The sequence below is a fragment of the Bos taurus genome, chromosome 26, assembly GCF_002263795.3.
Source record: "Bos taurus isolate L1 Dominette 01449 registration number 42190680 breed Hereford chromosome 26, ARS-UCD2.0, whole genome shotgun sequence".
Lineage (NCBI taxonomy): Eukaryota > Metazoa > Chordata > Mammalia > Artiodactyla > Bovidae > Bos > Bos taurus.
The window spans coordinates 50,082,662-50,108,553 of NC_037353.1; the positions used below are offsets into that span (position 1 = coordinate 50,082,662).

At 53.7% G+C, this 25,892-nt stretch overlaps 1 protein-coding gene and 1 long non-coding RNA gene across 2 annotated transcripts in view; one reads left to right on the top strand and one right to left on the bottom strand.

Moving 5' to 3' along the window:
* The first annotated feature begins 702 nt into the window (after positions 1-702).
* On the top strand, positions 703-4,188 carry LOC132343984 (uncharacterized). Its single transcript, XR_009493041.1, has 4 exons — positions 703-1,985; positions 2,079-2,362; positions 2,805-3,016; positions 3,826-4,188. It is a non-coding gene; the product is annotated as an uncharacterized lncRNA (long non-coding RNA).
* A 7,794-nt stretch (positions 4,189-11,982) lies between these two features.
* Positions 11,983-25,892, bottom strand: part of TCERG1L (transcription elongation regulator 1 like) — a 478,247-nt gene continuing 464,337 nt past the window's right edge. Inside the window, exons 7-9 of the mRNA XM_024985954.2 lie at positions 22,783-22,872; positions 17,585-17,703; positions 11,983-12,857 (exon numbers count right to left, since the gene is read on the bottom strand). Of these exons, the coding sequence (XP_024841722.1) occupies positions 12,701-12,857; positions 17,585-17,703; positions 22,783-22,872 (366 nt within the window). The 3' untranslated portion in view covers positions 11,983-12,700. The remainder of the gene's footprint in view (positions 12,858-17,584; positions 17,704-22,782; positions 22,873-25,892) is intronic.

The window sequence follows — 25,892 nt, forward strand, 5'->3', positions numbered from 1 at the left end:
CTTCCCCAAGCACCCCTCCGCCCACCCTGGCCTGGTCTCCATGGCTGCCCTCCTCTTGAAGCCACACCCGGGAAACTGCGGTCCAGGTAACTGAGAGAAGCGGAGTAAAATCACTGGTGGGCTTGTGGCCACAGGCACGAGTCCCTGGGTGTGACAAGCCAGCCGGGAGTGGGCCTGGCCCTCAGGAGAGACCCCGTGCGTGACATTCCAGGGAAGGGCCTTAGGCCCTGCTGGACATACGCTTGGCCCTGGTCTCAGCCCCCAGGGACCCTGGTGGCGGGCAGGCGTGGCAGGTGTCCCTATAAAAGGGGCTGCTGTGACCCCTCCAGGGAAGGCTCCAGGTCATCAACACAGGAGGGGAGAGCCCAGAGACACAGACGTTTCCAACCAGAACCCAGGCGGCTCGGCAGGGTCGGGGCCCGAGCTCACTCCTGCACAGGAGCCCCGCCTTCAGGTCACTCCCCTGCCCACCCGGGCGTCACTGCCTGCTCGAGCAGACCCCCAGCTCCCCTCAGGTTTCCGCAGCCCACGTCAGTCCCACTGACCCTGGGATACCCGAGCACTTCCTCACTGCGTCCCTCATCACAGAGAGGGAGCCCTCGAGTCACCTCCACGAAGGGCCCTGGAGCCAGAGCCGCATACCCCCGGCAGCCCCTCCAGCCCCGGGGCTGGACCCAGGGATGGGGGGATGTGCTGTGCTCAGAGCAGGGCGGGGTCCCTCTGGGGGAGCCGGCAAGCACCGGCTGCAGAGGGCCTGCCCTCCCCCGCCCCTCAGAACACAGGCTCTAGGTCCTGGTTTGGGGCCATGTGCTTGTCCCGGATTTCTGTGTTGAGTCTGAACAGGGAAGTTCTAAATGCTTCTCATAAAAAAAACCCCGTCTTCCCGTTAATCAATGTTCTGTCCAACAGCTCTGCTGGGACCATCAATAAACTTCTGAGGATGTAAATTGTGTCCTGATCTCATTATGGGGCCTTCATCACAAGGTATACGGTGAGCAACTGATTCTGAGCTCAAGACACAGCAGGACGGTCGGCTGACCTTGCGTGGTGGTGGGGGGCTAGGCCCTTGAAGACCGAGGGGACCCGGCTGGACCCAGGAGGCTGGACGCACATGGATACAAGCAGTTTCTGTCCCTTCTGAAGTGTGTCGTCCCAGAGACAAGCACTAGGTGGAACCAGGCTGGGGCCACACCCAGCTGTCACCTCCATGGTGACACAGCGCCAGGCAGCCCAAGCAACAGAGGCACAGTAAAATGAAAAGGAGCATGGAACCAGCCAGAGGGCGCAGCAGCCGAGCTGCTGGCTTCCCACCGGCCTGCAGAGGAGAGGCGCGTGGGTCGAGGTGGCCTGGGGCTGGCCATCGCCCGGCTGCAGGAGGCCAGGGCGGGGCCTTGCTGGGCATCCCTGTCTTACGTCACAGTCACAGGGTGGGGCCTCCCTGCTCTGGGCCAGGCTGGGCAGGAGTCGGGGCCTAGCTAGTGCCGGAGCCCCTGGGTCACCACCTGACCCCTGGTGCTGACTCATGGGCAGCCTGAAGTCTGGTCTGGACGGGGAGGGGCACCTAGGGGACCCACAGTAGTGTCTAGGGCTCCTGACACGAGGCTTGGGTGCTTGGGGGTCGTTCTTCTGTCTCCACTCTTCCACATGTTTGAAAATGTGCATCTTTACGTGTTTTAAAGACCTTGATTCATTCCAGGGCACCATCTCACGGAAGCTCATCTGCGTTTTGTTGCTCAGCAACAAGGAAGGGCAAAAGTGAGGACGTGTACGGGCTTCACCTTTGCTTCTTCTGCTGGGGAGTCCGTCCTCACCCCCTCCCGGGACCTGAGGCTCCCCATCCGGGTCCCCAGCCGTCCCTCCATCTAGTTCAGCCCATCCCTGCTGCCAAGAGGCTACGTGCTGCTCACCGTGTGGCCGCAGCCTGGCTCCTTCCCTGGGTCCATCAGCTCCTAGGCTGGGCAACCAAGATGAGGCCAGAGCCCATGGTAAACATGGTTCAGTCCAGGCCCCAGCCCGTGGTCACCAGCATGACCCGATCTGGCCATGACCCCTGCCCTGCCACCTTTGCTCCCAAACAGCAGCTCTCCGTTAAGCGCCAGGACTGCTGAGAAGGTGATTGATCCTTGAAATATGCATCAAGGTGCCAAGAGGCTACGCCAGGCTCAGAGCTTTCACCAAGGCCTCCGCAGCCACTGCATTCACACCCTGGTCATTCTGCCAGAGGCCCCTGGAGAAGGAGGCGAGGAAATGACGGAATCCTAACCCTCACCCCCGGGTGGAGAATTGGATGCCCACAGAGGAGGCGAGACTGACCGGCTGCTGCTGCCTGCCGCTGCCTGCCAGGCTGAGCCGGGCGGAGAAGGTGGTGCTGCAGGGTGTGCGGGGCAGGGGATGGCAGGGAAACCCACCTCCCTGCTGCCACCGACCCCACATGCTCAGAGACCCTTTAAAAAGCCCCCCTGCACCTGGCTGGTTATCTCAGCCTGTGACCGAAAGGTACATTTAAATCCCAAATATTTTCATGTGAATTTGTCTTTAGACTTAATACTAAAAACTCAAATGATCATGGAAATGAACACATAGCTGAGAGGCTGTTTTTTTTTTTTTTTTTCTGGAGATATTTTCATTATTTGATAAGGATTTAAATGGATCTTAACTACCTCCCCAGACAGTTCTTTTTAAATGTTTTAATTTTAAGACCTTCCTGGCTTCATACATTATATGGTGCATAATCAGGTTATATATTCTCTAGCCTAACTTTGCCTGAATAATAAGAAAATGGGATTATAACAATACCTCTGCAGGGGCGGCTAAACGCAGCGAACGTGATGCATTGCTCATGTCCACCACCTGCAAGGCCCCGGGTCCTGGCCAGGCCCAGTGCAGCCCAGACTCCAGAGTCCATGCCCCGTGAGAAGGACTTCTTGGGGGCACAAGACCCCGTGCCTGTGGCATCGGCCTGCTGTCTGCACGTGTGACCCCCCACCTGGCAGCCCCCCGGGAGATGGGAACTGAGGTGAGGTGGCAGAAGAATTGAATCTGGCCTCCCAAGAGTATGGGGCCAGCCCCAGCTCACTGATTGCCCGCCAGCCATCTCTGGCCTCCAGCTCTGTTTCAAACAAGTGTGAGCATCAGTGAAGTCTGGGGGGCCCGTGAGGTTGGGTGCGGCCTGGGTCTGCTGCCCTGGGCAAGTGCCTTCTCTCTGAGCCCCAGAAGGCATCAAGAGCAGGATTCTGAGAGCCTTGTGGGCTGCTCAGTGGGGAAGGAGGGTGGAGGAGGGGGTATAGAGGAGGAGGTTCAGGGGAAGGGGCTGAGATACAGGAGCGCCAGGCTCCGGGCCCGGCGTGGTCACAGGAAGCTCTCTCTCCCTGGCAGCCACTCCCATCCTGACCGTGGGGGCCATGTGGAAACATGGCTGAATGCCCAGGTCCTCCAGGCAGAGGCTGTGCTCCAGTCCCCGCCCCAGCGCCCTCTCTATGACTCAGTCTGTCTGTCTATAAAATGGGACGATAACCTTGACCGGCTCCTGGTGCATGTGAGGCTCACAGGAGTGCCCCGCGTGAAGCAGAGAGACGCCTGGGGCAGGGGTCTTGACTGAGGACACCCAGGGTCATTGCTGCCTCCGGCTCCTTGACCCTCTGGACCCTGCCGCGCTCTATCAGCCGGGCCCCTGTCTCACTCCTGCCTTCCGGCCAATCCGGGTTCTGGAAGCAGGGCTGGCCCTGCCCCTTCATCCCCAGAATGTAACAGGCCCTGGCACTTGGTGGGGATGCAGCATCTTCTTTGACAAATTACGTGTGGGACCCAGTTTTCCACCGTCCACAGCTAGAGACGATGGAGGTGGCAGATCTGGGCAGCCAGAGACCCCTGGACAAGGCTCTCCCAAGCCGGTGACCCCAGGATTGCTGTCCTGACCTCTCAAGAGCTGCCTCAGCCGCCAGAGCTCAAGGTCTCAGGAATTAGCACCAGGAAGGCTTCACCGTGAGCAGCCCAGGTCCCTCTGCCTCCTGGGCCCCCGGCAATGCGGATGCAATCACAGAGGCCTCGCAGGCCCCTGTATAGGCCATTCTCATTTCTAAACTAGGGTGTAAGTTGCCAGTGATGATGCATGTGGCAAGAAATATTTATTATGTGCAGGACCGTCGTAAATATTCCTTTTATATCCTAAATAAAACCTAAAAATCCTGAGCGTTTTGTGGGCCTTTTATATGTCTTCCCATTATGGCCCTGGTCCTGTGATTTAGCCAAAATTTAGTGGCCGTGAACATGAGCTACTGTGGGGCTCCCTCTGACCAGGGCAGCTGGTACCCAGAGCCATTCCACCACCTTTGTCCTGCTGGGGCCGGCGTCTGCTTGGCCCCCAACAGGTGCGCAGGGGTCTCTGACCTGAGCTTCCAGAACTCCCAGAGGACTGACGATGTACCCATGCAGAGTCCTCCAAAAGCTGCCCAGGGCGGGGCGAGGCGGGCGGAGGACCAGCCTGCAAGGTGGGCACACACCTGGCCGACGACTTTAGTGAGGGCAACACCGCTGGCGTGAGGCCCTCCCACCGTGGGCAGTGTTCCTGAGCACTTGGAGGACGGAGTTTGGAACAAGGGGACGGCAGCCCTCATGAAAATTCTTCACAAGCAGTGGCAGGAACTTGGCCAGAAGGCCGCTGGGGTAGCCAGAAGAGTGGTCCCTACTGGGGCTAACCTGTGTATGAGACCCTCTGCTGTCCTTGGGGCGATGAGGATTTCCCAGATCACACCAGCCTGGAGGAAATCCAGGATCCTAAGGCTAAATGGAAAAATAAGGCCCCTCTGGGTTAGACTCATCTGCTAACACAGGTGTCCCTACATCATCCCCTCATCCCCACTCCCTCCGATGAGTTGGGCCATTTCTAAAAGCATGGCTCTGGTTTGAGAGCGGGTCCTGGCAAGGTTGCTCACCCCTGGTGTTCGGGCTGCGTCCTGAAGCCCTAGGCATGATGGAGAAGGAGCCGTAATTCCCGGAGGGAATTCTGCACGTGCCCAGCTTTCAGGCTATCCTCTCTGTGCCCAAAGCAAAGTGTCTATGCTGGGGTTGAAGAGCAGGAGTTGTAAAGTCATCTGATTGCGAACTTGTCTGTGTTGCAGAAGATGTCTCAGAGCAGAGGAGCAGCTGTCTTCATCTGCCATTTGCAGGCTGAGGTGCCCAGGTTGAGAGCATCTGGGCGAGGTGCCTGGGCTGGAAGGAATCGGTCATCTCTGGACTGTCCATCCAGCGCTGCAAATTCACACCTAGCTGACACAAACTGCATCTGAAAACCCAGAGCCTGTGTGCTGAGCGAACAGGGAAACATGCACAGCTAATCAGCCTCCCAGTTCCTGAATGATCCACAGGGAGGTGGAGGGGACTGAGGAGCTGCCAGCTGGTGTCTCCCAGGCCAGGGACTCAGTCTGTTTCAAATCGCACCTTCCCTGTCCTGGGGTAAGAAGTCACTCACGTCCCAGCCATCCGGACCTGAGCCTCGGGATAGGAGGCAGGGTCCAGCCCTGATGAGAATGTCCCCGTGGCTGGACCCGTGTCAGACGTGAACTGGACTCAGTGTAACACCTCAGAGATGAGACGGGAGCCAGGACCGATTAGATCTGATTCCAACCGGATGGAGGGCTTCGTGCTCCTAAACAGGGGGTGTGAGGATGGGAGAAAATGGGGCGCATGCGACGGTGCCGAGTCAGCTGCCGTCCAGGGTGGAGGCTGGGCCAGATGACCTTGATGTCCAGGGCGCCTGGGGGAGGCTGCCCCTCACAGGATAAACGTGCAGCTCTCCCCCTGCGGCTGCCCTACAGAGGTGCCCTCTGCTCCCCACTCCTGCCTCGTCCCCACAGGAACCTCGACCCTGCAGGTCCCCCACCTCCAGCCACTCTGGGGTGCTGGTTCCACTGAGCCCGTGCTCCTGGATATGCCCGCCCTGTGCCTGCCCGGCCCCACCACCCCCTGCTCTCACCGGTGCACCCTCCTGGGCCTCCATCCCAGCCCTGCCCGCTCGTGACCCCACACACTGACCGGGTCATTCCTTGTCCCTTTCGGGGCCTCTGCCTTCTCTGCTCCAGCATGAAGTTACCAGAAGGCAGGGCCACGTCCCTCCGTTTCCTGCCTGGAAACTCGAATGAATGAATGAGACCATCTGACAACACGACCTGACTCTCCAGGGACCCACACGAAACAGACTCTGGAGAAGCCTCCTGGGTCCACCCACTGATTCAGGCTCTCAGTGTGCTTGTGCCCCAGGTGTCCGAGCTGAGGCCCGGTTCTGATACATCAGACACACCCTCGAGGACCACTGATGCTGGGGCGGGACACTGCGGGCAGTTCCCCAGGCCAACCTCGCTCCCCATCCCTGCCCTCTGAGCCTCTGCTGAGCTGGCCCCTCCTCCCCGCCCCTCCCTTCCCCACTCCCTCCTCCCCTCCTCTCCCCCTTCTCCCCAACCCTCTCCCTCCTCCCCAACCCTCTCCCTCCTCCCCCACCCCCCCCTCACCCTCTCCTGCAGCTCCTGGCTCTGCATTAACTGCTCCATCGTGGGCTGACCCTCCTACCGACCTGAGAGCTTCTGCTGGAGTTTCCTTCCCAGGGCCTGGTCTGAAGACACAGAGAAGACGGCGAAAGCCCACGAGTGAAGGAAGGCTGACTGCTTTCAGCCGTGGCAGCCAGATTCTATGTGCCCTGCGGGGTGGGGGCCAGGGAGGGAGTGGTTTGGAGCAAGTTTCCGGAGTCAGATGGACATCAGATGGACATCTGATCCCTCCTGCATCAGTCTGGGCGCCTTTGGGCAGGTTGCTCACCCCTCCAGAGCTGAGGTTCCCAGTGAACGGAGGATGGTAGCAGAACCCAGCCCAGAGGGTGCCGAGAGGTCCCGTGAGGCCCCTGCTGGCAGCCAGCAGGGAGCGGCGTCTGTGACGTCAGCCACCAGGGTCAGCGTGTCCTATCATGTGCCCTGGTCACTTGGACTGAGAAGCATGTCCTGGGCACCGAGTCACCCTGAGCTGCGGTGGCTCAGAACAAGGGCACTTCCTGCTCTGCTCATAGCCTGCGACGTGGGTGGGCTGGGGTCTGCTTTCCTTGGGGGTCGGCTGCTGCCTCCATAAGGTTGGGAGCCAGAAGCACGGCCCCCAGGTGGGGCCCACGACTGGGACGCCTGCACCCGGCTTTTCCACGTTGACAGGGCTTCCAAACAGCCCGGTGGCTCCCAGGGAGGGCTTCCAAACCTGGAGGAGTCACGAGAGGCTCCATCCCGTCCCGTCCTGGCCTGGCCAGTCACAGCACGGAGTCCGTCACACTCTGATGCTGGAGGCGGGCGCAGACCCCTACCCAAACCCCACCCACTGCAGAGTGTCAGTAAGGTGAGCACGAGGGCTGTGTGTGTGTGTGTGTGTGTGTGTGTCGGGGGGAGGGAAGGGTCATTTTTGGGACACAACTTGCCACAAAACCACACTGGAGTAAAGACAGGGCATTAAAGCTGCCGCGTGCCGGACCAGGGAACAAAGGACGGTGTAGCCACGCGGTGCCGCCACCCGGACGGGGAGCCCAGCGGGAACGCAGGACAGAAGCAGGGTGCCTGCGTGCAGCCATCGGCCCCTGCAACCACCCACCCACCTCCACCCCCAGGCACCCTGAGGACACTCAGGGCAGGAAACACAGGATGCCAGCCCCAGAGAGCCCAGGCAGGGTCAGAGGAACAAGTTCAGTGAGCCCCGACCCTCGCGTCTTCCCATACGCATCTCTGAATCAGCAGCAGTCTTTCCAAGTTCCGACCACCCAGTCATCTGTTGTAAGAACTCTTACGTGCGTGCGTGCGTGCTAAATCACTTCAGTCGTGCCCTACTCTTTGTGACCCCATGGACTGTAGCCCACCAGGTTGCTCTGTCCATGGGGTTTCCCTGGCAAGAATGCTGCACTGGGTTGCCATTTCCTTCTCCAGGGGATCTTCCCAATCCAGGGATCGAACCTGTGTCTCCTGCATTGCAGGCGGATTCTTTACCGTCTGAACCACCAGGGAAGCCCTTCACAGAAATGACCCCCTTCGAAATCGTTACTTCATTATCTTGGCAGACATTTCATGAATCATCAGGAGACTTTAATCTGGTTGACACTTCAAAAACTTTATCAGGAAAATATAAAGTTCACAAATTTGGCACACACAAAAAAAGACACATGAACAATTTTCTCTCACTATTGTTGATGAACTGTTTGAAGCAGATCATCCAAATGAAGCATCAGTGAAGACAAAAACATTTAGTGACAAAGTGAGTACTCAGCAGATCCGGGGTGAGAAATCTGCCATCACTTACATATAAGAGCAACCAGGAGTGAAGCCGCTCGGGCTTGTCATTCTGGCTCCTGTCGGCAGGCGGTCCAAAGCTCCACGCTGTCTCACTGCTCCGGGGTCCAGGCCCCCCGCCTGTCTTCTGAGGACCCTCCTGCAGAGCCGGGGGCCCCAAGGCGGGAGATCAAAAGGGCAGAGTTCTCCAGGGGACGTCTGCCCTGGGCAAGAGGTTCCAAGAGGCTGAGGAAATGGGGCCCATGGCATTACCAAGAAGGACTTGAAGACCACCAGGTAGAGAGGAAGAAGGGTCACTGATGGCCCAGGGGTCACAGGCAGCACCCACCTGTAGGTGCTGTGTAGCAGGGTAGCAGGGGAAGAGGGGTCCAGAGGACGGGTTCTCATCTGGGTGACACACTGAGGCAAAAGCAAGGGGAGGTGTGGGGTGATGGGGACCAGGACCAGAGCCCTGAAGCTCAGGGGCACGAGGAGGGGCTCAGTCAAAGGATCGGGGACAGAAAGGGACCAGGACCAGAGCCCTGAAGCTCAGGGACACGAGGAGGGGCTCAGTCAAAGGATCGGGGACAGAAAGGGACCAGGACCAGAGCCCTGAAGCTCAGGGGCACGAGGAGGGGCTCAGTCAAAGGATCGGGGACAGAAAGGGACCAGGACCAGAGCCCTGAAGCTCAGGGGCACGAGGAGGGGCTCAGTCAAAGGATCGGGGACAGAAAGAGCCCCCTTTCTTCCAGCTCCTGTCTGTCCTGTGACTGAGAGACGCGCTCACAGCCTCCAGGTGAGCTTTGTAAGAGCAGGTGCAGGCGAGGTTCGCTCTTTGTCCTCTACGCCTCACCCGTTCTCCCACCTGCACCCCTGCCTCTGGCCACCGCCATTCGGTGGTTAGCTTCCTGCTAATGTTTCGCAGCTTAGAAGTCCCACTGAGTTAACCTCAGCGATGCTAGCGGCATTTAAAATGGATGTGAAATGCGCAAAAATTAAAGGAAGCTATCGTTTAAAAGAAATCTTAGTCTATTATATTTTTACAGCATCCATATATGCAGACATCTAAAAAATATTGATGGTTTCTGCAGCCCGGAAAAGGAGCAAGCGTTTGAAATGCAGTCCATGTACAAAGATAAACCAGCTTTTCTCAAACTTGTGTTTCTCCTGAGGCCTTGTCTGATTAGACCCTGGGTGCCTTGCCCCTCCTATGGCAAACTGATTGATAAGTGACAGATGTGAATCTAGATGTAGATTAATCAGAAATTATCTATCCATCTTCAACTATAAATCATTTAATTTTTTTAGATTCAACATCACGATTACATGAACTAAAAGGTAAGTTCCCCAATGCTTGGGTGAAAAGCAAAAATGTCTAGATTTTTCTGCAGCGTGTTGGGGAACCTGTGTCTTTCTAAGCACTAAGTTATGTATAATTTAAACTTTTAGTCAATATCCCTTTAGTGATTAATTTGTAACAAAGTCAATAGAATATGCAAAAAAGCAGAACCAAAATGCTGGATTCTGCCCCTGGGGACCAGACTGTCCAGACTCAGAAGCTGGGAAGTGGGAGTAAGGATTCCCTGGGTGGGCCACTGAGCTTAGTAATGAGGGGGCCCCCTCACCTCCCCTTCGTGGTGATGGGGAGAGTCAGCCTAAGAAGACAACCCCACAGCCCAGCCTCTCAGGACTCTGTCCCTCTGGTGGCACCATGTCAGAGCTGACCAGTGCTTCATCAAGCCAGCTGCTCCCAGGGTATGAGGCTCCTGGTCACTCCAGGGAATCTGGTGGGTGTGAACCCATTGCTGCAACTACTCTCCCAGCAAAAGTGTTCCTTGGTCAAGAGAACGTTCTATGGGAAGCCAGGACAACAAGTCCTTCTGCGAGAGCATGGACTGTGATGATGGTGGAGGCGTTTTGGGCAGGCAGGGGGATTGATATCTGAGGGACTCATTTATTCAAGAGGAGAAAGTGCTGCCCCAGTAACAGAGTGCTGATCCCCGTGATCAGCCTGGAAAGGCACCGCAGTGAGGACAGAGCCACCTCTCATGGCAGCAGCTACTCCATGCTGACCCGCAGGTTGCTGAACGTACAGGAGTCCCACCCCGGCATCATGGTCTCTCTGCAGGCGGGACCACTGAGCGAGGCTCTGGGGAAGAACAGGGCTGACTGCCGCAGGGCCGCCCGCCTGGCCCGCCTGGGGTTGGAAGCTCTTTGTAAAGCTCACGAGGCATCAGTGCCTGCAGGCTCTTCAGTGACCTCTCCATCACCTGTCATGCCCGCCGCTGACACCGCATCAACCCCAGCCTGCAGAGCGGCATGGTTCCTGCCTTGGGCTGGAAAGACAGGTTCTAGAACTGTTGTTCTGAGCAGTCTCAAGCTCCCCCACAGAGAGACCCTCCTCCTCTGGGGCTTTCGGGGGTCTCTCCTGACCCTGGCTATGATGGGCCAGGGGCTACTCATGTCTGGAGCCAGCAGCTGCACCTTCTAGGTGGTGAGCAGGGTGGTGAGAGGCAGACCGCGGGCGGAGAGCGTCCAGAAGGGGCGTGGGTTCCCTCCCACCTCCAGACCGGCTCAGGCCCCGGCTTGGCTGCAGTCATCCATTTTAAATGAAACACTGCCAGGCACATCCAGTGTCGCGCTGGGGGATCAGACGACAGTTTACAGAGGGCAATCAGGCTGCAGACGTTTGTGTGAAGAACGTGGAAATAGCAGGAGTAGGGAGCAGCCATCCCCCACACCCCACACCCCAGGCTCAGAGAAGCATCTCTGGAACGTGCCTCTCATGAGTGCAGAGATGCAGACCCTGACGGACAGGGCACAGCTGGCTGAGCAAACGCCAGAGAAGCCAATGGGAGCAGCTGGACAGCCACCCCCTAGGGTGCCGGGCCGTCCCTGTGGCCATGTCTCCTGAGACGCACTCCGCTCAAACCCAACCAGAGATGGCGCGTTGGGGACGCTCTGGCTGCCCAGCTCTCAGGGGCTGGTGCTCAGGTGGTTGCCCCCAGCCCCTCATCAGAGCCAGAAGCAAGCAGCTGGCTTGGCAGATGGATCCTTGCTGCTGATGGCAGGAGAGGGCTCCAGCTTCCTAGAAATCCCAGGGGTTCCCCGGGAGCTCCTACATTTCCCAGTTCCCTCCTAATACATTCAGCAAAGTGTTCTTTCTCAGGAATTGTCTGACGAGAAAGAAGTTACGTGGGAGACATTGCCAGGGTTGTGCTGGGGACAAAGACAGGCTATCTGAATAGACACTTCATAAACCTGAAATCAATAAACAGATGCTCAATAATTCACAGAATGCGATTAATTAGGAGGTTTTATCAAATATGATTCCACCTAGGACTGGTAGCTTGAAAAGCAAGACTTCCTTTTGAGTAGTCCTTTCACAGCCCTTACAGGCAATCACAGATGCTTTTATGAATCTTTTGAAATAGAGTATCTTTAAGTAAAAGTGTTAGTCGCTCAGTTGTGTCTGACTCTTTGTGACCCCATGGACTATAGCCCACCAGGCTCCTCTATCCATGGGATCCTCCAGGCAAGAATACTGGAGTGGGTTGCCATTTCCTTCTCCAGGAGATCTTCCTGAGCCAGGGGTCGAACCTGGGTGTCCTGCACTACAGGCGGGTTTTCTACCATCTGAGCCACCAGGGAAGCCACAATTTTTGTTGCTTAAGATTGGAAGTCTAAGCCACAAGATACACTGGTTTAAAATATTTATTAATTCAAAAAAATTTAAAATTTTTTTATACAAAGATGGTGAGAAAAATCTCATGCAAACTCTGGGCATACAAGAAAAATAACTCAAATATTCATAAGATGATTTTGTACAAAATAATTCTTTTTTAAGGAGGACCTCCCACAGACAGTGCAGCCCCCTTCTCCAGGCCCAACACTCCCCGGGGAGAGGGTGGGCGATCACCCTTCGACCTGCAGGCGGTCCGTGGTCCATGTGTCTGATGGTCACAGGTGTCACTGTGATGATGAACAGCCTATGCTACTACTCAGAAAACTAGACTGAGACCCGGGACCCAAGTCGGGGAGTCCCAACACCATGGAACTCCTGAGGGATGGAAGGAACTCACAAAGGTTTCCAGAAAAGTTTCGGATAATTGGCTCGACTGATGAAAACACCTTGAGGGGGTTAGAGTCGGTGCCTCTTTCCGCTGAGGTGCAAACCTGCGGCAGACTTAGAGTCTGTCTATCTTACAAGTAATCTGCATAAGTAAAACACTTCAGGGAGCGACATATCATGGCAATAAGAAATGCATCAAACTCAGAAGGCTGTACCAAAGGGAGCTTCAATATGAAACAGTAATCCTGGGAGAATGAAGCCCACGGCCCCGCGGGCTCCCGCCCCCACGCCTCCTCCACCTCCGCCCTGACGCTCGGACGCTCAGCCTGATCGCGTCCTCACAATCTCATCTCATCTTCCGGAGCCTGAGTCTGTTTTCCTTGTCCCGCTTCTTGAGAATAAGGATGAACTGGTTGAAAAAATGCTCCTGGTCCTTCCGCTTTTGGACGAGTCGAAACCTCTGATCCCGGCCGTACTTCTCAGCAAACTCCTTAAATGTGGTCCTGGAAGACAAAAGGCATCCTGAGGGCTTTCCTGGAGGAGAGCGGCTCCTGGGGCTCTGAGCACCTCCTTCCTGAGCCCAGGGTCCCAGGAGCAGGACGCTCGGCAGGTGGATGGGCAGAGGGAACGGCCACTGGGCCTCCGACACCACCTGCCTGCTCCCCATACTGGGCATCACTTCCCACAGGCCCGGCTGAAGCCCGAGCCACGTTAACTCACACAGGTGCCTGTCTCTGCACCCGGCTGCCCTCTGGGCCCGAGCCTGGCTTCGCGTCCCTCCTGGGCCCCGTCACTCCGAGCCCCCAGCGCCCACAGGCACTTCTCCGGCCACACACGTCTTCTTGCTCCCTGTGCTCTCAGCACACTCCTGCTTGCCTTGGGCTTCGCATATGCTGTTCCATCCCCTGGCACACCCTTCCCTCCTTTCCCCACTCATCCTTCAGAGCTCTCCTCACTAGAAGTGAGCAGCGGGACATTTCCTGCCACATCAGTAAACAAAGGATGTCACAGGCACCAGCGATTGCAGCCCCCACGGACAGTGAGCTCAGGAAGGAAAGAACCCCTGCCAGCTGGCAGCCACCAGACGGCAGCCACTCCCCACGGCGAGTCCCGAGGAGCTCGGGAACTCAGGACCCTGGCCCCAGACAGCCAAGGTGCAGATCAAAGGATCGGCTTCCGGGAACCCAGGCTCTAGCACCTTCCCGTGCACAGAGAGGCTCCCTCTCACGGCCCTCACCACAGATGTCATCTTGAAGAGCCTCAGTCGTGCGACTCAACTGGCCTCTCCCTGCGAGTGGAAGCGCGTTACCTGCTTTGTTTCTATGGAGCCTCTTGACGGTCTAAGCCCAGTGGCATGTGCTTAGCACCCGAATACTGACTCACTGAACCTGTGATCGCCAGGTCAGGGAGGCACCTGTAAGGAGCTCAGAGATCCCAGCCAGGCCAGGCCTGAGGGGCCAGGGAAGCTCACAGGGCGGGAGTGGATGCAGCCTTGCAGGGACAAGTGGAACCTCGGCCAGGACCTGGTCCCTAGAGCTGCCTCTTCTCCCAGCCATGAGCTTGAAGCCAAGGGTTTTGACAGCTCCAGGGGGCAAGGGCCCTGGGTAGCCGGGTGCCTGGACACTGGCTATCTGCCTCCTGCCTGGGGCTCCTGCAAGAGCTGTACCTGGAGCTGCAGGAAGGGCCCAGAGTGTGTGAGAAACTCACGCACCCTGTGCTGGGGGAGACCTCTTCCTCCAGTTTCTCTTTGCGGACAATTTCATTTTTTATTGCAGAGATTTCATTGTTGCATTGAATTCTTATAACTTAACGTGCTATGCTTAGTCTATCAGTCGTGTCCGACTCTTTGCGACTCCCTGGACTGTGTAGCCCACCAGGCTCCTCTGTTCATGGGGGTTCTCTAGGCAAGAATACTGGAATGGGTTGCCAAGTCCTCCGTCAAGTGATCTTCCCAACCCAGGAATCGAACCCAGGTCTCCCACATTGCAGGCAGATTCTTTACCTTTAATACATGAATAACAAGATTATATTGACACGGCTGTTAAGAGACAAGACCAATAATTAGTAGACCCTTATTGGCTTCCCCAGTAAAGAATCTGCCTGCAATGCAGGAGACACAGGAGGTGCAGGTCAGGAAGATCCCCTGGAGAAGGAAATGGCAACCCGTCCAGTATTCTTGCCTGGGAAGTCCCGTGGGCAGAGATGGGCTGCATTGCACGGGGTGGGAAAGTCAGACGTGACTAAGCTGCTGCGACAACTGTGACTGTGTCTCACTAACAAGGTGTCTCACACCTCCTCGAGAACTCGGGTTCTCCGGGAATGTTCCAGAACCCCGCTTGCTCCCAGGCTTCCTAGACAGAAAGCACTTCTCTCTGGTTGCCAGCATTCTCCCTTCTTGCTTTCCCTCCCTCCCTTCCTCCCTCCATTCCTTCCATGATTTCACAATTGCCTGGTCCTGGACTAACACACTTATTTGTACTTCCATCACCCGTCTGCATGAGGAAAGTGAGGCGCTGAGTCACGGGGTGCTTGTCATCTTGGGGTGTCTAGAGGGAGCCTGAGCATTTTCAATAGGGGGCTGGGCAGAGACCCTTCTAGAGAAATCCTATTTCGGGCACCTCTGAAAAGAAGCATCCCTGAAAAGAAAAACGAATCAAAACTCTGTGAGCTGTTAGCCATCTCGAGGGGGCAGCCTGCCTTACTGTTGACCCTGGTGGACAGTCCAGTGAGCCTGAGGAAGTTCTCTGAGCAACTAGCACTGCGGCTTCCTTTCCCTGGCAGGGACTTGGCTGTCCACAGAAGGAGGAGGCTGATCCGGCCAGAGTGCTGGTCCCACAGCCCACAGGGATGTTCCCCCGAGGCTCCTCTCCCTGCCCCCAGACCTTGAGAGCTGGGCAGGGCTGGGAGCGGGCCCTGGACTATCCCTGTGGTCAGGATGGGAGCCAGGATGATGGGAAGGTGTCACCAAGGGTCCTCGGGACGCCTGCGCTGGGCCAGAGGGCAGCAGCAAGAACGGCCTGCTGCCGCTAGGACACCTGTGAATGGCAGGAAGAGAACGTGAAGAGGATCTGGAAAGGGTTTGAAACGTCCCAGAATTGGCTGCCTGTGAAACGCAAGCCAGCTTTGTAATTACAAAAGTATTGCATGCCAGTGTACACTTCTAAAAAGTGGCAGGAATTAGATCTAATTTCAACAAAGAGTATATCCATTTATAGCACTGATTTTCCTTCTCTGTGTGTGTGATCTTCCTAATTGTCAAATACAGCCTGAATGTTTCTCCTTTGCATTCATGATAGTTCACGGTACGGGGAGACACACTGGCTTATGGTTAGCATCTTGGCAGTGGATGGACAGACACCATGAGCTAACTGTCCTTGAGGCCAGCGCAGTGGTAAGGACGACAGTCTGAAGGACCTGCCGGGCACTGCGCATCTTGCCTGGTCTGCCCCACACGCCGTCCTCCTAGAGGCCAGTGAAGCAGGGCAACTCATCCCCTCAGATGGAGACACGTGAGCTGTGAAGGTCCAGGGCCTGACCCAGGGCCAGGACCAAGGACGGGCAAGGCTGCTCTGCACTGATGCAGGAGCTCCAGAACCAACCCCCGACCCGGGGTCACTGACTAGGATGGTGGGGCCATGATGGGGCAAATCCATGGCCTGAACCCAGCGTTCCCGTAGAAAACCGCGATTTACAAATCATTAGACCCACATTTACTTTTCAAGGTTAGCATTTGGCGATGGGGCTAATTCATTCAGGAAGTACCTACCCTCTAAACAGCTGAGAAGTTTTCTGAGGACCCATAGTGAAGTGAAAATGTTAGTCACTCAGTCGTGTCTGACTCTTTGTGACCCCATGGACTGTAGCCCACCAGGTTCCTCTGCCCATGGAATTCGCCAGGCAAGAATACTGGAGTGGGTAGCCCTTTCCTTCTCCAGGGGATCTTTCTGACCCAGGGATCGAACCTGGGTATCCTGCATTGCAGGCAGATTCTTTACCATCTGAGGCACTAGGGGAGGGCTATATAACCAATACAAAATCACATTATCCAATTATTGACCAAGTGAGTTAGCCAGTTACTGGTCAAAATGTAGATGCCAACATCTGCACAGAAAGCAAATGTCAATTAATGCCCAATTAAATATGATCTGCTGCTGCTACTGCTGCTAAGTCGCTTCAGTCGTGTCCGACTCTGTGCGACCCCATAGGCGGCAGCCCACCAGCTCCCCAGTCCCTGGGATTCTCCAGGCAAGAACACTGGAGTGGGTTGCCATTTCCTTCTCCAATGCATGAAAGTGACACGTGAAAGTGAAGTCGCTCAGTTGTGTCCGACTCCTAGTGACCCCATGGACTGCAGCCTACCAGGCTCCTCCATCCATGGGATTTTCCAGGCAAGAGTACTGGAGTGGGGTGCCATTGCTTTCTCCTTAAGCACTATTAAAAATGTACACTATCAGCATTATTATTAAAAATAAAAATGCACAAATGTCCATTAAAAAATAATGTCCTAATTGAAAATTAGGACAAATCAAAATTAATCATTTTTTACTCATAAAATGTATAGTTTTATAATTAAAAGTAGTATATGCACGTTAATTTTTAAATGTCAGTCAATTAAAGTTAATTTTGAGAAGAGTTAAGTTTATGCATTATTTTATTTCTAACATCATTTTCATATCAGCTTGTTTTATTTCTCAGACATAATGCCTGATTATCTTAGGTGAATTTGATGGCCAAGTTCACTCCTCCCTTTGGCCCGTGTAGGACCATCTTCATATTACACTCTGGACAGCTGCCCAGGAGTGTGGAACCCAGGCTGGTGGAGTTTATTTTGCTGTTGTATGTTATTTTGGATTTTCACTCTCACATCATTTGATCAGGACTTGGACCAATCTAATGAGGGCTGACCTATTGATGAGTTATTTTGGCCTTGGAGTCTGGGCTGCTGACAGGTTGAAAACCATCATGCAGGGTGGACAAAATGGCCAGGGTGCCCTTGGTCAGCAGACAGCACCCCCATTGCCGGGTGCTGCGAGGTAGGAAGCACCTCGAAGCAGGGCTGCGAGGTCCATTCATGAACAGCACAGGGAGAAGGCCTTCCTTCTCCAAAATTACATGCTCGACGGAACACAGGTCACCGGATGTAACCCACACTGATTTTAAAACATCCTCTCACAAAATGCGGTAAATTTCCAGCCCCAGAAATTGCCTGATGTTAACTCTCTCTCCATACCTGGGTGACAGTTTGGATTCCTCTAGAAGCTTTTTGAATTCTTCTTTGGCTAGCAGCAATTTGCTTTTCTTTTCCTTGTATTCTTCTTTTATTCTTGTCTTGACGAACTGCTCAAATATCTTAAGACACACACAAAAGAGAAGTATTACAAGACTGCACATCAGAAATGAAATCTCGGGCTTCACACCCAACAGGAAAACAGCGAGGATCTGAGCTAAGCCTGTCTTTTTCACAGCTGCTGGAGCTACAAGCCAGAGCCTTCCATCACGGTCTCTCCATGACACCCAGTGTCTCCACAGTCACACCTGCTCTCCCAGAGACCAGTGCGCTCCGTCTGCAGGTGCGATCTGCGGTCAAACACTGAGTCAGCTTGCTTAGAAATCCCTGGAATGACTCAGGGGTGCTCTCTAGAGGCAGTGGGGGCAGAGGGCAGTTTAGAAACCCAGCTCCAGGGCCTCAGTATCTCTCTTTGGAATGCCTGGAGCTTCCCTTACCGTGTGAGTTTTCTCACCAACTCTCACATCCCAGCCAGCAGTACCACGACACAGGAGAGTATGCAATTTGTTCTAGCAATCCCCAGGGCAACGTAACTGGCATTTGAGTCTCCAAAATGACTTTGAACTTGTGAAAAGAAAGTCAACCCAGCATCTCTCACTTCCCCACCTTGAGGCTCCCAGAAGCCCCTTGTGAAGGGGGGCCTGGTTCCCCAGGACTCCTGCAGATGAGGTGAGCCTCTCCTGGGTGTTATGGAAATGCCCAGTGAGGAGCCCTGACCCTTGGGTCCTGCACTCCCACCCCCAGCTTGATGAGAAGTGGGCCTGAAGGCTCCCTCAACAGGGAAACCTGCCCCTTCACCTAAAAGGCCATGGGCATCATCTGGTAGGCAAATCCACCCACAACTTTGGGGAGGTTTCTCTCAGGAACCAGCAGCTGACATAACACAATGCCACCAGGGACTCCCTCTTTGCAGCAGTGCTTGGATTAAGGCCGCTCCCTGTCGTAATATCAGAAAATTGTCAGCTGCAGACGAGGGCCAAAGGAGGTGGAGACAGCTGTGTCATTCCCGGTGCTCTCCAAGCTTCAAGGTCATTAAAAGGAGGATATACTAGAGGTCATTTAGACGGGTTGTTCAGTTCAGTTCAGTTGCTCAGTCGTGTCCGACTCTTTGCGACTCCATGGAGTACAGCACACCAGGCCTCCCTGTCCATCACCAGCTCCCGGAACTTGCTCAAACTCATGTCCACTGAGTCAGTAATGTCATCCAACCATCTCATCCTCTGTCATCCCCTTTCCTCCTGCCTTCAATCTTTCCCAGCATCAGGGTCTTTTCCAATGAGTAACCTCTTCACATCAGGTGGCCAAAGTATTGGAGTTTCAGCTTTAGCATCAGTCCTTCCAATGAATATTCAGGACTGATTTCCTTTAGGATGGACTGATTGGAGCTCTTTGCAGTCCAAGGGACCCTAAGAGTCTTCTCCAACACCACAGTTCGAAAGCACCAATTCTTCGGCGCTCAGCTTTCTTATTAGTCCAACTCTCACGTCCATACATTACTACTGGAAAAAACCATAGCTTTGATTAGATGGACTTTGTTGGCAAAGTAAGGTCTCTGCTTTTGAATATGCTATATAGGTAGGTCATAGCTTTTCTTCCAAGGAGCAAGTGTCTTTTAATTTCATGGCTGTAGTCACTATATGCAGTGATTTTGGAGCCCCCCAAAATAAAGTCTCTCACTGTTTCCATTGTTTCCCCATCTATTTGCCATGAACTTCTGGATGTTCAAGTTGGATTTAGAAAAGACAGAGGTACCAGAGATCAAATTGCCAACATCAGTTGGATCATCAAAAAAGCAAGAGAGTTCCAGAAAAACATCTACTTTTGCTTTATTGACCACACCAAAGTGTTTGACTGTGTGGATCGCAGCAAACCGTGGAAAATTCTTAAAGAGTACCAGACTACCTGACCTGTCTCCTGAGAAATCTGTGTGCAGGTCAAGAAGCAACAGTTAGAACTGGACATGCAACAACAGACTGGTTCCAAATCGGGAAAGGAGTACGTCAGGGCTGCATATTGTCACCCTGCTTATTTAACTTATATGCAGAGTACATCATGCGAAATGTCAGGCTGGATGAAGCACAAGCTGGAATCAAGGTTGCCAGGAGAAATACCAATAACCTCAGATATGCAGATGACAACACCCTTATGGCAGAAAGTGAAGAAGGACTAAAGAACCTCTTGATGAAAGTGAAAGAGGAGAGTGAAAAAGCTGGCTTAAAACTCAACATTCAGAAAACAAAGATATGGCTTCTGGTCCCATCACTGCATGGGAAATTTAGATGTGTATGTGGACATAAATAAAAAAGATTAATAAAAGCTCACATTGGGTCCTATTAGGCCAATAAATAGCAATTGTGTGCCAACCCAATCAGTGGCCTTTGCAGATCCTGGAATTTGAACCAAGAGTTCAGTGAGTCTCCTGTGCTCCTCCCAAGGATCCTCCTGAGGACACAGAGCCGGAAGTGACCACATGGTGAGTCACAGCCCCCATTGTTCCCCGGGCAGAGTGTGTCTCCTTGGCTCTGCCTGATGGCTTCAGATTCCATTGCAGTCCTGGCAGCCTTTCTGGGACTATAAATCCAAAATGCTTCTCACCTCCAGAAGAATCATCAGCAAAATAAAATATTCACGAACAGGACTTAGATGGAGAGGGTGCATATACGTATCAAGGCAAATGGTAACGTAAGCTCTCCAGTTCTCTAACAATTTCAGCTAATAAAAAAGGTGAATGCAGGGTTATTATCCAAATACAAGCGTGGGGCTCCATCATTAGTCAGAGTTTTGCTCTATTAATTTTAAATCTGGATAGACACCCTGGCTGGCAGTGGTCAGAGCTGGAGAAAGACCTGCTTCTCTGCCGCCTGGAACCATTTACCCTCTAATCAGCTCCCGCTCTCTCCGCTGCCTTTGCTCTTGTGCTTTATTTATGCCGCTATAATTTAATGTAACAGGTTTTTTTCCTCCTGTTTAACAAATTACACTAGTCTTATTCAAAGTGGGGCATGACTTTTTAAAAGACAGACCACTGGCCATTATCTTGTCATGGTGTGTTTCGGTGAAATAAGATGGATTGCCATTTGTTGCCATAGAAACAGTTCTGACACGCGCTCCCCAGAGCCCTGCTCTCTGTCAGGCCCCTTCACCACTCCCCTGCAGCCCCCCACAGAGGGATGGATGCAATGAACACACTGAGCCTTGGCTTTTGCCGCGAAACACTAAGGGACAGTGGGTCCCCGCAGAGTCCAGGACCGCTGCTTCCAGCCAGATCCATTCATAAACAGGACCGTGTTTTCTGAATGGGCCCCAAATACCGTCTCCTTCATCAGCTCTGCTTCAGCTCTGCGCCTCTGAGAAATGACAATATGCCGCTTTGCCGGGAGGTGGGTCTCTCTGACAGTGCCGGGTTCCCTCTGAGGCTCTCTGGTGCTGAAGGACGTCAACTACGGGGAGCTGGCTTCCTCCTCCTCCTCGTGGGGCTCGGGGACCACACTGCGGGATGAGCCCCTCCTGTGTGCCGTGTGAACGTCAGAGGGCCCGACGTGCCCCCTGGTGATTTCACAAAGATGCCTGCGAGCTCCACGCAAAGGGTGGACTCGGCGTGAGCAGACCGTTCATCTAGTCTGGTCTGTCCGCCCCCGGTGCATCCTGGCACCCGAGCCCCTCCCATCAGAGCCTGCCTCTCTGACCAGGGCTGCGGGAATCCAGCCTGGCTGCTACTGAGGGTGCTTCTCGTATCATGACCACCCCTCCAGACTCAAGACAGCAGGCAGGAGTCCCCACTCGGCCAGGGAGCCCAGTCCATCCAGCAAGCAAACAGGCCCTGAGCACCCTGCCTTCTGAGAGACAGGTAAACATCAAACCATCAGCGGAGGAGAGTCTTACTTCTTCAGCTTCCTTTAAGGGGCTGATGGCCTCTGAAAACATCCATGGACTGGAGGCAACAGCGTTGACCTCGACGGTCATTGAGACGCCATTGGCAGCTGTGCTGAGTGTTATCAGTTATGGCTTAAAGTGATCCTGTCACCAAATTAAACGAGCTTCTCACCATATGTGGTCATGGTTGGAGAGTGAGCTTTCTGATTTCTAATACTGCAACCAAAGGGGGTGATGTTACCAATGATTAAAGTCGCCCGGTTTTCTCAGCTGAGGGGAAAATAGATATAAAACGTCCAGACTCCAAGTAAGCCCCTCCCCGAGTGCCTTCTCTTGAGCCCCTGGTCTGCACCCTAAGGGAACTTCATGAGCTGATGATAGAATTGAAAACAAAGCCGCACTTTCTGTCCTCCTGGCTCTGGCTTTCCAGGACCCCACATCTGAAATCAGACGGATGCTTCTGATGGCCCGTGATGCCAGCTCCCTGCCTGAGAGGGCCCTCGAGGGGCTTCTGCTTCCCGGGGTGGCTCCCGGTCACCCACTCTCCACAGGCATCCCCTCTGCACTTGGAAGTCTGGGGGAGAAGCCCGGTTGGGATGGAACCAGAGATGCAGAAGCAGAACCGGAATCCTTCTGGAACTTCTCTCAGGGCCCTTCTTGGCTGTATGTGCTCCGGGAGCCACAGACATCAGTGGAGCTGTGAGAACTCAGGCCTCCCCACCAGCCCGCACAGCCATCGTCTGTCTGTCTAACCCTGGAAGTGGCTCTGGGTCCCTGATGGGACTGGTCGACACGCCAGGGTAGACTCCTACCAGCTACCCATTTAAAATGACCTCCAGGCCAGCTACCTGCAACCCATTCTTGCATTTCTGGGGATCTGTTTTCTAGAAGCGTCCATCCTTTACTTCTGTTCCTGTGTTCCCTGGATCTCTCCTATGTCACTGTTCTTACACTGGATCTTACGTTTTTTAATACAGTCATCTAGGATATGGTTAACACGCCCCCAAACTGAGTTTTTACCTTCGAATATGAGTATTGTCTCTGGGGGTCATGACCAGACATTTCGCCAAGAGCAGGAACAAGGGTAAGCCCCCTCTGCACCCAGGGCACTTTCCCTTCACAGCTCACAGGCTATCACTCAACCTCACAGCTTCCCCACAGACACAGCGAGGACACCAGGCACCCGCTTGTCCACAGAAACCTCTGGACGGAGCATCAGTTCAAAGCCTCATCTCTCGAGTCTGTCAGCGTGCCTCCCACCACCTTACCTGTTTCCGCTCCTCCGAGTTCAGCAGGAGATAGCGTGGATCAAACACAATTTTGTGTAATTCTTTCTCCCAGGTAGAAAACGCTGACACCTGAAGAAAGATATTCAATAGAGTTGCTTTTAACATCTAATGCTGAGCCTGAGTCACAACGAACTGGTCGATGGTGAGAAACAGCCCTGAGGAACCACGGGTTTGGGGACGCAGCGGCGTTTAAAAGTGTTTGACTTGTCAAACTTTTAAGAAAATCAATTTTTCGAGCATAAGAAAATTTAATTTCTAGACTCATGACACTATGTCTTCCCTGGATATCTTCCAGGACCAAGTGCCCTGATCTAAAGCCCTGATTGTATCTGTGAGTCTGAGACATTCTCAAATGTCACATCTTGAGAAGAGAAATTATACTTGTAAGAATTTTCAGGATGCCACAGGCCTTAACGGAGGGCAGCGTCTTGTAATTAGTCAGAATTTGGCATAATTTTAATTGATTTTTAATCAACATTTAAACCTTTTTCAGGTAGGTAGCTTTTTAACCAAACTGCCTTATCTTATAGCAGCTTAGATTTACACAGAACTTGCGAGAACACGATGAAGTCAGCCTCCAGCCCACCCCCGGCTTACTATCTCGCTGACATCGCAGCACGACTGTTAACAGGAGTCTGCGCCTTACTCAGTTTCTTTAGTCTTTGCCTAATTATTTTTCTGTCCTGGGATCCCCCCAGGGCACACACCACACGGACTCTCACATCTCCTCGGGCTCTCAGGGGTGACACAGCTTCTCACTCTCCTTGGTCTGGATGACCTTGACAGCTCTGAGGGGAGCCAGTCAGGTGTTCCATGAGATGCCCCTCTGCTGGGTTTTGTCCCAGCTTTCCTCACAGTTCCACTGTGGGTTTGGGGAGGAAGACCCCAGAGTAACGTGCGCTTCCTGTCAAGGTCCATACTGCCGACGTGATGCACCACAGCTGGTGCTGACGTTGGCCGCCTGGCCGGGGTCTCTCTTCTCTGCATCTCTTTTTCCCTGAGTCATGTTGTCCCCTTTGGAGGCGGTCTCTGTGTGCCTGTCCCGCTGTCGCTCGGTCGCGTCTGACTCTGTGGCCCCATGGACTGCAACACTCCAGGTTTCCCTGTCCTTCCTTATCTCCCAGAGCTGCTCCAACTCGTGTCCATTGAGTCGATGATGCCACTTGAGGGGCCTGACCCACCTCCTGATACGGAAGAATCTGTACAAGTGCCTTGGAATCCTTCTGGGTGGGGATTTATCCATTCTCCCACATTCACTTCTTAGTTCAGCCATCTGTTTGTGTCAGTTTAAACTCATGGATATGTACTTCACGCTTGGGGTTGGAATCTAATCTGACTGCTGGTTTGTGCTCAGATTGCTGCAGGTTGGCTGTTGTTGGCCTCCCGTGCCCTGGGAGCGTATCCCCACTGTTCCGTTTTCTGGGCCCTGGAAGATGCTCCAGGATGATCTCCTATCTCTCCTGTGTTGGCCCTAGAATCAGCATTCTCTGAGAAGCCCTGGTCCCTCTTATCGGAGAAGGTGTTGGGACTTGAGATCCAGGGGAGCAGCTCATTGCTGCTGAGAGGTTGTGACTTCCAGATTCTCAGCTGATGAGGCAGTAAAACTTTTAAGTCATCCAAAAATAATTTATTCACTTAAAAACATTGACTAAATATTGGCTATGTCTTAGGCCCCTTGCTGGGCGCTATGGGTTCAGAGAAAATAAATCAAGGCCACTGACCTTGAGAGGTTGGCGGGGGATGAGACAGAAAGTGAATTCAGGATCTCCTGGGGGCATGAGTGTCCTTCTGGGTACAAAGAGATGTGCCCAGGAGCCAAGGGCACAGAGAAGGGCCCCTATCGGCCTGGGGGGAGCTGTCTCCAGGGCAGGTGGTGTCAGGACCTGGCCCATGGAGGGGCCTGGGAGGGTGTGCAGCAGGGGCTGTTCGTGGTGCGGAGGCCAGGCTTCGGGGACTGCGGGAATGTGGGGGTCTCAGGGGGATGTGGGAGGCTGTGCAGAGCTGGGAAGAAGTGGGAGAGACGGCCTGAGTGGATGTGGGGACACTCGCCGGCCTCCTCAGGAACCAGGGGTTTGTTCTGAGAGTAATGGGAAAAGCCAGATTCGATGTGCGCCCAGGGGCCCGGGCCAGGGATGGACTCAGCGCAGTGGAGAGGAGAAGCTGATGGGCAGGTTTCACAAACAAGGCCCACCCGCTCCTACTTCTGAGCAGGTTACAGTATGGCTGGTAGAGATACTATTTCGATAGACATGGGCTTTGCTTGGAACGGGCTTCCCTTGTGGCTCAGCTGGTAAAGAATCCTCCTGCAATGCAGGAGATCTGAATTCCATCCCTGGGTTGGGAAAATGCCCTGGAGAAGGGAAAGGCTACCCACTCCAGTATTCTGGTCTGGAGAAGTCCATGGACTGTATAGTCCATGGGGTCACAAAGAGTCAGACATGGCTGAGCAACTTTCACTTGCTTGGAACATTGTAAAGATTTTCTAAATTTACAGTTTCTGTATTCAATAATAAAAATCAAAATTCTTTTTAAAACTCATGAGCTCTTTTTTGGGCAGGGTGAACCAAGCTCTACCCAGGGATCTTTCTCAATTGATTAAGAACATGGTGAAGTATTGACATGTCATGGCTGGGTGAGGGGGTGGGGGGACTCCAGAAGAACATCAGGGCAGAATGGTCCCTCTGTTTGGCTACAGCTGATGCTTGACCATGTGAGCATTAAGGTGGACATGAGAGAAGGGATGGTCACCTTCAATTCAGCCCAGTCAGATGGGGTCAGTCCATCACACAGAGCCCTGAAAACCCCTTCAAGGTTCCAGCTCTGTACAAAAGGCAGGTGATTATTAAGAACTGGTATCACATAACTGACTCCACGAGTGTGATGAGAATTTTTGGAGTTCTAGATATATAACAAACTAAACTTAAAAAAAAATATACATATATATATATATATATATAAGAGAGAGAGAGAGAGAGAGATATCATCCTTGGCTCCAAAGGAAATTAGGAAATTACAATCTATATACAAGGCAAGGAGATCAAACCAGTCATTCCTAAAGGAAATCAACCCTGATTATTCATTGGAAGGAC